At 36.4% G+C, this 15,394-nt stretch overlaps 1 protein-coding gene across 1 annotated transcript; it reads right to left on the bottom strand.

Moving 5' to 3' along the window:
* Window positions 1-1,563: 1,563 nt before the first annotated feature.
* LOC142162645 (uncharacterized) lies at window positions 1,564-2,403 on the bottom strand. Its single transcript, XM_075219020.1, has one exon. The coding sequence runs from the start codon at window positions 2,401-2,403 to the stop codon at window positions 1,564-1,566; it is 840 nt and encodes a 279-aa protein (XP_075075121.1).
* Between the last annotated feature and the right edge of the window lie 12,991 nt (window positions 2,404-15,394).

Raw genomic sequence — 15,394 nt, 5'->3', positions numbered from 1 at the left:
CTTCTTTTATCTCATTAAACTCAAGGGGAGGGTTTTCTAATCTAGACAAATGGTCAGCTACTTGGTTCTTTGTCCCTTTTTTGTCCTTTATCTCAAGGTCAAATTCTTGCAGAAGTAAAATCCATCTTAATAATCTAAGTCGAGCATCTTTCTTAGTTAAGAGGTATTTTAAAGCTGCATGATCAGTAAAAACAATGACTTTGGTTCCTATCAAATAGGAGCGAAACTTATCAAAAGCAAACACTACCGCTAGTAACTCTTTTTCTATCATGGCATAATTTACTTGTGTCTCACTCAATGTCCTACTAGCATAGTAAATGGGACGAAAAATTTTATCCCTTTTTTGGCCTAAAACAACTCCAACTGCTGTATCACTAGCATCACATATGACCTCAAAAGGTTGGTTCCAATCAGGGGACACAACTACAGGTGCAATTGATAACTTTTCCTTAAGGGTTTCAAATGCTTTCACACAGTTACCTAAAAAATTAAACTTAGTGTCTTTCATCAAGAGGTTAGTCAGCGATTTTGAAATCTTTGAGAAGTCTTTTATGAATCGTCTGTAAAAACCTGCATAACCTAGAAAACTTCTTTCCTTTCACAGTTGTGGGAGGGGGTAATACTGCTATAAGATTAATTTTTGCCTTATCAACTTCTATCCCTTTAGCATTGATTTTATGTCCTAAAACAATTCCTTCAGTAATCATAAAATGACACTTTTCCCAATTAAGAACTAAGTTTGTTTCTTCACATCTTTTAAGAACTAAGGTCAAATGGTTAAGACACTCCTTATATGTTTTGCCAAATAGTGTAAAATCATCCATAAAAATTTCACAAAATTTGTCAGTCATGTCAGCTAAAATTGCCGACATACAACGCTGAAATGTAGCAGGGGTGTTGCACAGACCAAATGACATTCTCCTATAAGCATATGTTCCATGAGGGCATGTGAAAGTTGTCTTATCTTGATCTTCTGGTGCAATTGGTATCTGATTATATCCTGAATAGCCATCAAGAAAACAGTAAAAACCATATCCTGCAATTCTTTCCAACATTTGATCAATAAATGGCAAAGGAAAATGATCTTTTCTAGTGACATCATTGAGACGTCTGTAATCAATACATACTCTCCATCCTGTAACAGTCCTGGTAGGTATGAGCTCATTATTTTCATTTTTTATAACTGTCATACCTCCTTTATTTGGTACTACCTGAATGGGACTTACCCACGGGCTGTCAGAAATGGGGTATATAATACCTGCTGCCAACAACTTTACGATCTCTTTTTTTCACTACTTCCTGCATTGCTGGATTCAATCTTCTTTGCGACTAGACTATTGGCTTGTAGCTATCCTCCATGAGGATTCTGTGTGTACAAATAGCCAGACTAATCCCTTTAATATCTTCTACAGTCCACCCCAAGGCTTCTTTGTGTGCTTTCAATACTTTAATCAAACTATTTTCTTGTTCTGCATTAAGAGAAGATAAAATAATTACTGGAAATAATTCTTGCTCAAGATAAACATATTTCAAATGAGAAGGGAGAGTTTTGAGTTCAATTTTTTATTGAACTTTTTCGGATTTCATCTCTTCTTCTTCTGAATCTTTGTCCAATATTTCAGCTTCTTTTCTGATGATGGGATCATCGTCCTGTGTGGTGCCTGATTTGATCAAGCATCTTTCCATTGAATCTGGAATTAATTGATCATCTTTGAATTCATCTGTAAGATAACTAATCATGTCAATTGAAAAACATGAAGATGATGTTTCATCTCTTGAATATCTTAGTATCTTTTGCATATCAAATATGACTCTTTCTTCATCAACTCTTAAAATTAATTGTCCTTGATGAACATCTATAATTGCTCTTCCTGTAGCAAGAAATGGTCTACCTAAAATTATTGGTTCATTAAGATATTCTTTCATTTTAAGTACTATAAAATCTACGGGGAAAACAAACTTATCTACTCTTACGAGTACATTTTCAATTATTCCCTTAGGTTTCTTAGTACTTTGATCTGCAAACTGAAGAGAAACACTTGTGTGTTTTATTTCACCAATATCTAACTTTTTAAATATAGAAAATGACATTAGATTTATTGAAGCTCCAGAATCACAAAGTGCTTTTTCAAAATATACTCCTCCCAAAATGCATGGAATTGTAAAACTGCTTGGATCACCAAGTTTTTGTGGTAGCTTATTTTGAAGTATAGCACTGCATTTTTCCGTAAGCGTTACCACAGAAACTTCTTCTAATTTTCTTTTACTTGACAAAATTTCCTTTAAAAATTTGGCATATGAAGGCATTTGTAACAAAGCATTAGTAAAAGGAATATTGATGTGTATTTGTTTTAAAATCTCCAAAATATTTGCAAATTGGTTGTCAAGCTTTTCTCTTTTCATTTTTTTGTGGAAAGGGAACATTCACAGGGAGAGGAGTCAATTTTTCAATATTTTTTTCTTCTTTTTTCTTGACTTCATTCTTTTCAGATAGTTCAGAGAGTATTTAAATATTCTTACCGTTATTTACATGTTGTTCTGACTAGTCTGCATAGGGTTCATCAAGCTCCTTACCTGACCGTAAGGTGATGGCCTTAAGGTGCTCTTTTGGGTTTTTCTCTGTATTGCTTGGTAAGGGACCTTGAATCTTTTCTGAAACAAGAGCTGCCAATTGGCTCAACTGTATTTCCAGATTTTTGAGGGATGAATTTTGGCTCTCCATCTTTTCATCAGTGACTTTAATATACTTATACAGAAGATCATCAAGACTTGAATGAGCTTGTTGAGGCCTTTGCTGATAGGGCCATGCTTGTTGATAAGGTCTAAAGTTTGATTGACCATGGTTTGGATTCTGGTATCCGGGTGGACCCTGTATTTGTTGCTTCTGGAAGCTTTGAGAGTTCTCTGCACCATTTGGATTGCTCCATTGAAATCCTAGATGTTTCTGTGCCATTGGACTTCCAAAAAGATACTCCTTGTAACCGATGACATTGACATGTTCATCATTGTGATTGGTTGCTTGAAATTCGTGGTTCTGATGATTTCCTCCACACATGTCACAAGCCTCAGATTGACTTGGTTGTTATGTATTCACCTGAAAAATTTCAAACTTTTGTGACAAAGAAATAATTTGTTGTGTTAGTGTATTTAAAGCATCAACCTGATTTACTGTAGCGGCATTCTTGATAATTATATGCTCAGATGGCCATTGGATGACATTCTCAGAAATTTCATTCAACAATTGCAACCTTTCCTCTGTTGTTTTTCCCATTACTGAACCTCCTGCAGCTGCATCTATCATATTTCTAGAAGAGGGTTTTAGCCCGTGATAAAAAATATATAATTGCATATGTTCAGGAATATCGTAGTGTGAACATTTTCTTAACATTGCTTTTAACCTTTCCCAAACTTGACAAACTGACTTTGTGTCAGTCTGCAAGAAATTAGATATGTCTTGTCTTAACTTTGTGGTTTTAGCAGGGGAAAAAATAATTGTTTAAATTTTTTTGAGTCATTTGATCCTATGTGGTAATGGAACCTTGTGGCAAACTTCGCAACCAAGTCTTGGCATCTCCTTTTAAAGAGAAAGAAAATAGACTTAACTTGATAGCTTCAGGAGGTACTCCATTATACTTAGCTATTTCAACAAGTTCCAAAAAGTCAATTAAATGACTGTGTGGATCTTCACTTGCTTCTCCAGTGAAGATGCAAGACTGTTGAATTGTTTGAATCAGGCCAGTCCTGATTTCAAAGTTGTTGGCTGCCACTGGAGGTTTTCTGACACTAGATTCACAGTTGAAGCGGTCAGGTCTAGCATATTCCCTTAGGATTCTGTTTGCTGGTCTTGGCGCCACTTCATCAAATTGATCCTCTATTTGGACTGGTGGTGGTACTTCGCGTGGGTTGATATTTTCTACTTCCTGATTCTCCATACCTTCACAAGCTATGCTTTGGGAAGATAATGCTTGTCCTTTCCTGCACAATCGAAGAGATCTTTCAATTTCAGGATTGTAATTGACCAACTCTTTTATAGAAGAGCGGGTCATAAACTACTCAAAATTCTAAAAAAAATGAACTTAACTCCTAAAGTGGTAGTAATAGTAGTACTTAGAAGAAAATAATTAAAAGAAAGTGATGAATAACAAGGACAACAAAGATTACAAAGATGACAAAAATAATAAGCGATCAAATAAAAATAGTAGTATGATAATGTTGTTGTTGTTGTTGTTGTTATTATTATTATTATTATTATTATTATTATTATTATTATTATTATTATTATTATTATTATTATTATTAATAGTAGTAGTAGTAGCATTATTATTATTATTATTATTATTATTATTATTATTATTATTATTATTATTATTATTATTATGTATTATTATTAGTAGGAGTAGTAGTAGTAGCAGCAACAACAACAGTAGTAGTAGTAGCAGTAGAAGCAGCAGAAAAAAATGGTAAACGAAATCAGTTAGTAGTAACAGTAACTAACGATGGAAAATAATAATATAAATATAGAATATAGTTACAAGTAGTACTAGTATTAATAATAGTGACTGCTATGCTATAATGATGATAAGAAAGATAAATGATAATAACACTTGTATAAGATGTTAGTACTTTTAATAGTAAAAGTAATAGTAGTAATATTTAGTAAACATTGATAGCAAAGATAATAATACTAATAGTAAGTTCCCAAATTAGTAACAGAATATTTAGTCTGAAGTAGACTTATGCCAATCCCCGGAAACATCGCCAAAATTTGACGAGGCCAATGCGTATAAGATTTTGCTACTCGTACTTTGTCAAATTTTAGTATAGTTTATGATATCGTCCCACAGAGATTGGAGAATCTAGCTACAAACTTATATTATTCTTACTACTATTTGAGAGAATCAGATTGATGAAATTTTGTTTGTTGAAAGTTTAAATTGCTTAAGTTGAAACAAAATAACTTTCGGAAGATTTATATTTAAAAAGAGTTGGGAATTATTGAATTCACTCGATAGCGTGATAATAATAAAATCTTAGCTTCTACATGTATTTCTCTTAGGAATAATTGTTTATTGCTAATACAATTATATTTTGCTCACTAAGAAATAATCAATTAATAACACTCCGCGTGGTTATGTAAATCAATTGATATATGACTCATGACGATTAAACTGAAATAATTTTCTTGCCTGAATTGTGCTAAAAGATAGCAAAAACTTCTTGCGATTACTTTTTACTAAAAATCAATAATGTTGCCAATATAATTCCTCGTGGAAGTAAGCAAGATTACAGACTTGGAATGATAGCTTAAAAAGAATTACTCTCACTCTATTATTTTACCCAATAATTATCGTATATTAATTTTGCTTCGTGAGAATTACAAAATTGACATACAACTAACTTTGGAGAATAAATAGATAGAAGTGATAATAATTAATTAAAACTAATATTCCAGCACAATATAGAAATATAATTAGAAAGTTTCAGGTCAAGCATGTAGTAAAATTGAGATTAATATCATAACGCTAACGAGATTCATCAACTATCCCAACAAAAGAGATTACTCCATTATGGAGTATTTAAATCTCACAAAGAAAGAAATTTTAAAATACTATCAACACTCTTAGAAAATTCAAAGACTACAAGATAAAGTGAAATAGATAAAGAGAGAAGTAAAGACCAAAGCTAGAGAAAAGTTTGCTAATTAGGCACGTATGATCTTCTTCCTTTCAACACAAACATCTTATTTATAGAAATCAAATCTCATAAGGTGCCACGATGCCTCGTGATTCTTTTGCCATGATGCGTCGTACTTCTATTGCCATGATGCATGGTGCTTCTATTGCCATGATGCCTCATGGTTCTTTTGCCATGATGCCTCGTGCTTCTCTTTTATTCCTTTATTTTCTTTATCATGATATTTTTATTTCCTACAAAATACTATTAGAAAATACAGATAATTGACATATTATATATATATATATATATATATATATATATATATATATATATATTATTTAAAATAATTTATTTTTAAGTATATAATATATGAATATTTTATAGTCATCAACTTTACATGGCTTGGACAAATAGTGACGGTAAGAGTTTTCTGGAAGCGTTTTGGTAAGAGTATCATCCAACTGGTCGGAACTAGGAATGAGCTTTAAGATAAGGTGCTTATCGTTAACCTGTTGGCAAACATAGTGGAAGTCAGCAGCTATATGCTTCATGCGGCTGTGAAGAACGTTGTTCTAACATAAGTAGGTGACTCCAAGGTTGTCATAAAAAAATTGCAGGTGTTGAGGGGATATGGACTTGAAGTTCCTTGAGAGGATCTTTTACCCAACTGATCTCATCAACGACATTAGCAACGGTCCGGTACTATGCTTCAATAGACGAGCAGGCAATGATGCGTTGTTTTTTTATGACCAACTAACTAGAGTAAGGCTAAAAAAATTAATACAATATGTGGTGGAACTTCGATCAGTGAGATTGCCAGCCAAGTCAGCATCAGAAAATACAGAGAGATTAAGATTGGTGCTTGGAGCAATTCGAAGGCCTTAGTCAGCAGTGTTTTTGAGATATTTAATGAGGCGCTTAACAGCCTTCCAGTGAGATTCAGACGACGCATGCATAAATTGAGATAATTTGTTCATTGAGCAAGAAATAACAGGCCTAGTAAAAGACAAGTATTTCAGTTTGCCAATCAATTTCCTATTTAGTATCATTATGAGATAGAGTACCATAATTTAACAACAAACTTTGAGATGAACTCATGGGTGTGGAGACACCTTTGCAATTTTCCATCAGAAGATCACGGAGAAGGTCCGAAACATACTTCAATTGTGATAGAAAAAGGACTTTGGCGTCTCGATGAGCCTCAACCCCAAGAAAGTAGGATAAAGGACCCAGATAATTAAGGGAAAACAGGAAGCCAACAAAGAGATAACCTGATGAACTACTGATAAGTTGTTTCCTGTAAGAATGATGTCGTCTACCTAAACTAAAAGATACACAATACCATTAGAGTCATGGCGAACAAAGAGAGACGGATCCGAGTGAGACTTAATAAATCCCTTGTAAAAGAGATATGATGTTACCAAGTGTGAGACACTTGATTGAGACAATAAATGGCCTTACGCAAACAACAAACATGTAAGAGATGAGATGCATTTTCAATTCCATGTGGTTATTTTATAAAGACCTCTTCTTCAAGCGTGCCTTGTAAAAAGGCATTATTGACGTCCAACTGATGCAAGACCCAATTGTGCTGAACTGCAAGGGAAAGAACAATACGAATGGTTGTAGGCTTGACAAGACTGAATGTGCAATGATAGTCAAGACCTGGATGCTGAGTAAACCCCTTAGCAACCAAACAAGATTTGTACCTTCAACCGAACCATCAACCTTCTTTATGATCTTGTAAATCCACTTACAATCAACAAAATTCTTGTTAGAATCTTGAGAAACCAATTCTCACGTTTGATTCTGAACTAAAGCATCAAATTCAACATTCATAGCTGACCTCCACTCTCGGTGCTTTTGAGCTTGCTTAAATGTATGAGGTGTAACACTATCAGGAAGTTGTACAAGGTAATAAAATGGTTTATTTGGATAAAAAATACTATTTTGTGATCGGGTCGTTGGAAGGGCTGGAGGAAGTGGTGGGGGTGGAGCAGAAGGAGTATGTAGAGGTGATGAATTAGAAGGCAGGTTCGAGGGTTGTGCAGGAGAAACTGTACAAGCAGGTGGCAGGTTTTGGGTTTTGTTTCGGCGATGGTAGGTCATAAGGTTGGGAGTTAGATATTTGAAGGTATAAGAAATTGAGATTGTTGCAAAGAAGTAGGGGAAGGAGAAGACAGAGAAAGTGAATTACCTGAATTCGTGGAATGCGAATGATTCTGGCTAAATGAGATGGACTCACAAGTTTGGCCACTGGTACATACGTCTTGAATTGGTAAAGGAGAAGGAAATGCAGAAATATTAGGTGAAGTAGTTTGAATTTGAGAGTCGGTAGGAGTGTCATCGGCAATTTTCCACGTGCGAGTAGAAAACTTATCTTTTCTATGTAAAAAAATTGTTTGAAAGGATAAATATTTTCTAAAATTTTTACATCTCGTGAGCTATAAATTTTGGAATGAATAGGATCAAAATATTGACATAATGAACCTGCGAAAAACCCAAATAGACACATGGAGTTGATATAGGCTCGAGTTTATGTGTGGTGTAAGGATTAAGCCATGGGTAACATAGACAACCAAAGGTTGTAAGTCGCACTTAGGTATGACACCAAATAATTTTTCAAATGGTGATTTATGTTTTAGAAGCGGTGTGGGTAATCGATTGATTAAATAGTTTGCGTGTTGGCAGGCAAACGACCAAAAAGTGAAGGTAAGGATGCCTTATGTAAGCGTGTTTTGGCAATTTCAAAATTGATGCCTATGATGATGCTCAGCTATGGCCACTCTTTGTAAAATTCATTGTAATCTCGGAATTGTGAAGTGAGAAATTAGAATTTGAGAGAGATAGAAAGAGAACAGAGATGGAATATTTTGTGTAAAATCTAAAATGAGCATCCGAACATTCCAAAGTCGGATCTTCTCTCTTATATACAGAAACAATTTGGGTCGAGTAGTTACAACTCAAGACCAATGTAAATGACATGAATATCCTACTCTATTAAAATTGGTCTTAACTATATAACTAAGTAAATAAATACAATTGGGCTCTAACAATATCTGCTAACATAACTGCTCGCCCTTTTAGTAGCCAACACCCCCACAAGTTGGAGGGTGGACGCACCTTCAACTTGGAGAGGAAACCATGACGGATAAACCAGTGAGGGGATTAGTTAATATCTCTGCCAACTGATTGGTACTACTGACCAGAAACAAGGCAATAAGACCATCAGAAAGCTTTCCCCGAACAAAATGACAATCAATCTCGATATGCTTAGTACGCCCATGGAACACATAATTACGAGCAATATTGTTATACTCCAAATTTTCGTACGTGGAAGTATACCATAAGTAAATTGATATAAGCTTGAAAATGAAATGTTACATCTCACATTTTCGTATGTTGAAGTTTCGTCATAAGCTAATCGACGTAAGCTCGGGAATGAGATTATCTTGAGATTATAGTATTATGTTATTTCAAACAAGTGATAAGTAAATTCGTGAAGGTGAGAGGGTAAGCAAATCAAAATAAATGAGTTTCATCGAAGTTTGACATTTTGGGATAAAATATGGTCTAAGCTATAATACTCCATATTTATGGACTAGTGTCATACAAGGTACTACATTACCATGATAGCAAGATGTATAAAGTGTGTTAAAAATGGGTAATATTATAAGAAATTTGAGATAATTCTTAATTATGTGAGTAATTGATTAATTATTGGATTAATGAGAGAATTAACAAGTTAACTAAGAGATTGATGGATAACTAATGAAGATTAATGGATAAGCTTAAGGTGCCAATATGGCAGCAAGGGAAATGGAATTCAAAAGCTAATTAGTGACTCTTTACTTACATTATTAGATGACACATTTAGAGGGACTCTTGGATAAGCCATAAAGGAGTTTCAAATTCATAAAGATAGGGAATGGAAACGTTATTGCTTCAGCAACGAAAGTGTAACGACCCGGCCGGTCATTTCATGAGTTACCGCTCAATTTCTCCCATTTCTACTTCTTATTGCTTTGTCATTTGTATTATGTATTATCGGGTTGGTTGGCTCGGGTTCAGAAAGGTTGTGGTAAGGTTTGAGATACTTAGTCTCTTCTGAGTGAGCTTAAGTTGGAAAAGTCAACCAGATGTTGACTTATGTTAAAAAGGGCTCGGATGTGAATTCCGATGGTTTGGATAGCTTCGGGAGGTGATTTTAGACTTAGGAGCGTGATCGGAATGTGTTTTGGAGGCCCGGAGTAGATTTAGGCTTGAATTGGCGAAATTAGAATTTTGACGTTTTCCGATTGATAGGTGTGATTTTGATATAGGGGTCAGAACGGAATTCGGGAAGTTGGAGAAGGTCCATTGTGTCAATTGTGACGTGTGTGCAAAATTTCAGGTCATTCAGATGAAGTTTGATAGATTTTTTGATCGAAAGTAAAATTTGAAAGTTTTTGGAATTCTTAGGCTTGAATCCGATGCAAATTTGGTGTTTTAATGTTGTTTTGAGCGTTTCAAAGGTGGGAACAAGTTTGAATGAGGTTATGGGATATGTTATCATATTTGGTTGAGGTCTCGAGGGCCTCGGATGAGTTTCGGGTGGTTAAGCGGATCAAATTGTGTGTTGAGGAGTTGCAGATTTCTTCAGGTTTGTTGCAGATGTTTTTGTTCATCGCGATCGCGTATAAGGGGCCGCGGTCGCGTAGGTTTGTTTGGGGGCTGAGGTAGAGTTGCCCTACGCGATCGTGTGAGGCATGTTGCGATCACGTGGGTTTGTATGGTGTAACTTTGCGATCGCGTGAGTCTGTGAAGTATTGCTTCGCGATCACGTGGAGCTTGGTGCGATCGCATAAAGTTACGTGGGGGCGGTCAGCATTTGTGCTTCGCGATCGCGTGACTATTTCCGCGATCATAGTGAAGGAATTTTAAAAGCTGGGCAGAATGTTTAAAAGGCCATATTCGCGATTTTGGGTCTAAGTATCACCATTGTTGGGCGATTTTAGAGCTTTTTGAAGAGGATTGAAGAAGGAATCAAGGGAAAACCCCTGGAGGTAAGATTTATGGACTTAATACTCAATCCTAATGTGAGTTCTACCTAATTAATAAGGGAATTTGTGAAATTTAAGCCTAAAGATTGGAAGTTAGGGCCTGGAAATTGGAGACCTAAATCTAGGGATTTGAGGGGCCATTTATGATTGGATTTTGAAGTATGTGATATGTATGGACTCGTAAGAGTATAAGGATTCTAGTTTTGTGATTTTTATCAGAATCTGATACGTGGGCCCGGGGGTCATGTTTTGACCAGTTTCGAGATTTTGATGTAATTTGAATATTTTCGAGTGGGCTTTGTTCCCATAGTATATTTGATGGTTATATACTGATTTTGGTTAGATTTGGAGAATCCGGAGGCCGATTCGAGGGGCAAAGGTATCGCAGGCTAGAATTTGGACCGGATAGAGGTGGGTAATAATTGTAAATATTGTCCTGTGGGTATGAAACCCCGAATTTCACATCGTTATGCTACTTTGAGGTGACGCACACGCTAGATGACGAGCGTGGGGTCATGTACCGTTGGAGATTGTAACTTAGTCCATCCATATTTGGGCTTCGTGCCAACTGTTTGGACCCTTAGGGGATTTTTAATACTATTCCTCACTGTTTTGACTTCGTATTTGTACTCAGTCATGCTATATTCTACTGTTTTCACAACTCAGCCATCTTTACTCATTTTTTATATTTAAACGATATTTTGGGTTGAACATCATATTTTTACTGTTGCCCGAGTAGCTTGTGAGATTCTGACTGAGTAAGGCCGAGGGCCTGTATTGTGAGGATACTATGGGATCGGGCTGCGCGCCGCAGCAGTATTATATTGATTTATGATTATGAGACTGAGGGCCTGAGTTGTTACGCCACAAGGTGGCTTGATATGAGGCCGAGAACCTGTTTGATTATTCCATGAGATGGCTTATTATTGGGCTTGGGCCGTAAGGGGCCCATCCCGGAGTTTGTACACCTCCAGTGAGCGCGAGTATCTAGTGTGAGATGTGATATAGCCCGAGGGGCTGATGTTGTTCCATATTATTGCTCTACGGGCTGATACGAGTGATTGTGAGATAGCCCGATGGGCTGGTTCTGTTGGTATTTTGCCCGAGGGGGCTGATTTATGTTTCTATCTTTTCTCTTTGTTTCATTCACTCGTTTGAACTACTAAAGGATGTTTTAAAGAGGTTTTTACTAAACTAAGGTGTTTTTACGAGCTTTTACTGTTTTACTGCATTGTTCTGGTTTTATACTACCTAGTTGTAGCATTTTGTTGTGTTTTACGTGTTTTCTTATCTCTCAGCTGCCTTTACTTTTATTCCTCGCTGAGTTGGTGTACTTACATTACTCCCTGCACCCTGTGTGCAGATTTAGGAGTCTCGGGTCACGCTAGCGATTGTTGATTTGCTCTCCAACAGTCTGTTCGGAGTTGACTAGGTAGCTGCCATCGTTCGCAGTCCAGTGCTTCTCCTTCCTATCTTTACTTTCCTTGTACTAGATTTGTACTAGACTGTGTAGTCTTTTCATACCCTTAGACTGATGTTTAGATGCTCATGACTGGTGACACCCCAATGTCGGGCTGTGTTGTTTCTGCAATGGTTCTATTTCACTCTTTATTTTGGGATTTATAGTTTATTTATGACATAAAATCAATTATTATAACCGTATTGAATGGTTTGAGGGTTTATGTCGGCTGGCCTTATTTCACGAGAGGCGCCATTACGACCGGGTACGGTTTGGGGTCGTGACAACAATCCATAAAAGAATGTGATCAAATTCACCAAAATGGAGATGTTCTACATCTACCAAGTAACGATCTTCAACAAGGAATTCATGCGGAGTTATACGACGTAATAGTAACGGGATTTGCAATTCTAAGGGAGCCCTGTATAATATTTCTCAAGAATATCATACGAATTTTCTCCTACTTTCATCCGCCGTTACGTGTCTTTTTTGCAATTGATGGGTGTTAGAGGGATTGTTAAGAGAATCGTCTCAGGTATGTTAAGACTATTTTTTTTTCTTTTTGGCATGATTCATACGATACACGAAACGAGCAAATACATAACTTTCATAAATGACTCTATTCATAGAAGTATTAGAGGTGTCTATGTTCTTGAATTTGCATGTGTCTTATTATTACATCTTCTATTAATGGGTCTCAGAAAAATATGTAAGTTGAAAAAAACATTTTACTTCATGATATTACTCAGAGGCATAATGATCTTTTGACATTCCGAGAGATTTTATTGACGTGCTTCTTATGCATTGCATTCATTTATACATGTACATTGACCCATGACCAGATGACATTATATACACGTATATATGTATATGGGATATGGGAAAAGGTTACGGTGTTATATACTCACCACCACCTGGTCAGCTGGTATACGTTGATGATTTTGCTCACAGTGGCCGAGATGATATGATGGAATGCCCTCATAGGCTTGATGATGTTATGTACACATATACCTATGCATGGTATGGCATTTATATGCATATGCATGGCATTATAAATACTAATGATTCACAGAGTTATTCAGATTTACATGTTGAGTCTTCTACTCCATGTTTCTCCTAGGTTTATTGTTTACTAATTTTCATTCCTTTCATACTCGGTACATTATTTGTACTGACATCCCTTTTGCCTGGGGATGCTGTGTTTCATGCCCGCAGGTCCTGATAGACAGGTTGAGAGTCCTCAAAATAAGCTATCAACTCAGCTAAAGATGTTGGTGCGCTCTATTTGCTCTGGAGTTTCTTATTTGGTCGGTATGATTTAGACATGTATTGATTGGTACGTCGGGATCCTGTCCCGGCCTTATGACGTTTATGTACTCTTAGAGGCTTGGAGACATATGTTATGTATATGAAAGATTGTACGGCCCTGTCGTCCTATGTTCAGTGTACGAGTGATTATTTTGGCCTTATAGGCCCTTACGTCATATGTACAGGTCAGTATATCAGGTTGGGTTATTTTATGTCGAGTGTTCCCTCATGTTTTATTCTTGTTACCTCATACGAACTTTCTGTCCCATTTACCTGTATCGATGTAATAAGAAAGATACATTACGTTAGTACTCGGTTGAGTAAGGCACCGGGTGCCCATCGCGGCCCATCGATTTGGGCCGTGACAAAAGTGGTATCAGAGCACTGTCACACCTCTTTTTTTCCTACACCCTCCGAGAAGGGGCATATAAAGGAGTTTTTTTCCAATTAAAGTGACAATTGAAACGGAATTATTTATTTATTAAATTCAGAGTCGCCACTTGGAATAATTTATGGTGTCCCAAGTCACCGGTTTTAAGTCCCGAATCGAGAAAAAGATTGACTCTGTATTACAGTCCGCGAACACAGAAATCCGGGTAAGGAATTCTGTTAACCCGGGAGAAGGTGTTAGGCATTCCCGGATTCCGTGGTTCTAGCTCGGTCGCTCAACTGTTATAATTGGCCTATTATCTGATTTTAGTACATGTTTAGCTTATGATACAATTTTAACTAATTAACTGCTTTTAGTCATTTTTAAGGAAGATTGCAACATCGTTAAAACACGTCTCGAACCATGTCACATAAATGCACCCGTGGCTTTTGACATATTTTAACATCGTTGATATTTGGATTTGGGTCACATAAATGCGCACCCGAATTTGAGAAAGTAATATTATTAAACTAACGCACCTAAAGCAATTTCGCGTTGCAACTTTGCGAGGGCAATGGAAATTTTATTAAATGGCACGCCTCGAGTTCTATTGATTAACTCACACTTAATCAAAACGAGGGCCATGCATTTGTCATTTTTATTTCGCATGGCGCACCTCAATTTGTTCTAATTAAAGAATTTTTAAACTAATTCACGAGGGCCATATGTGATTTAATGGTGGATGGCACACCTCGAATTCTGAATTAAACGGACTGATCGAAAGAGATCTATGGTTAAGATCTAAATTAATAGTACCGACCTTTATTCGTTAAGAAGATTTAAACTTATTACATACTCAGAAAACAATGATTTAAAAGGGGCGAAAGCCCAATTTCAATTTCCTCCCACGTTTGGACTTGGCTGACCCAAAACCAATTGTGAATACCTGTATTGGTGATGCTCAAACGGATGCCTCAGGCATGCCCAACCCAGAAAACTGGGCAAAACACAAAACAGCGGCTCGAAGTCGAGCCTATGAGGCCGCGCGTACTATTTGGAATCATTCTATTCTCAGGAAAATATACGTCAAAACTACAGATTTTCAATGCTTACACAACTACGAAGAAATTATCATTTTAAAATTTAAACACACAGAAAGAAAAGGAAATCCTCATTAGAACCATTTTTGATATTAAGACTGTCACACCTCCTTTTTACGTACCCGGGAGGGTACAAGAGAGTTTTTTCCAATTAAAGGATAATTGAAACGGGATTTGTTTATTTATTTCAGAGTCGCCACTTGGGAGATTTAGGGTGTCCCAAGTAACCAATTTTAATCCCGAATCGAGGAAAATAATGACTCCATATTACAGTCTGCGTACCAGAAATCCGGATAAGGAATTCTGTTAACCTGGGAGAAGGTGTTAGGCATTCCCGAGTTCCGTGGTTCTAGCACGGTCGCTCAACTGTTATATTCGGCTTGATTATATGATTTTATACAAATATGAACTTATGTGCAAATTTTAACTTTTTACCGCT

The sequence above is a fragment of the Nicotiana tabacum genome, chromosome 1, assembly GCF_000715075.1.
Source record: "Nicotiana tabacum cultivar K326 chromosome 1, ASM71507v2, whole genome shotgun sequence".
Classification (NCBI taxonomy): Eukaryota; Viridiplantae; Streptophyta; class Magnoliopsida; order Solanales; family Solanaceae; genus Nicotiana; species Nicotiana tabacum.
Note: the sequence above shows the minus strand (reverse complement) of the source record. Positions and strands in the feature narration are given on the sequence as shown.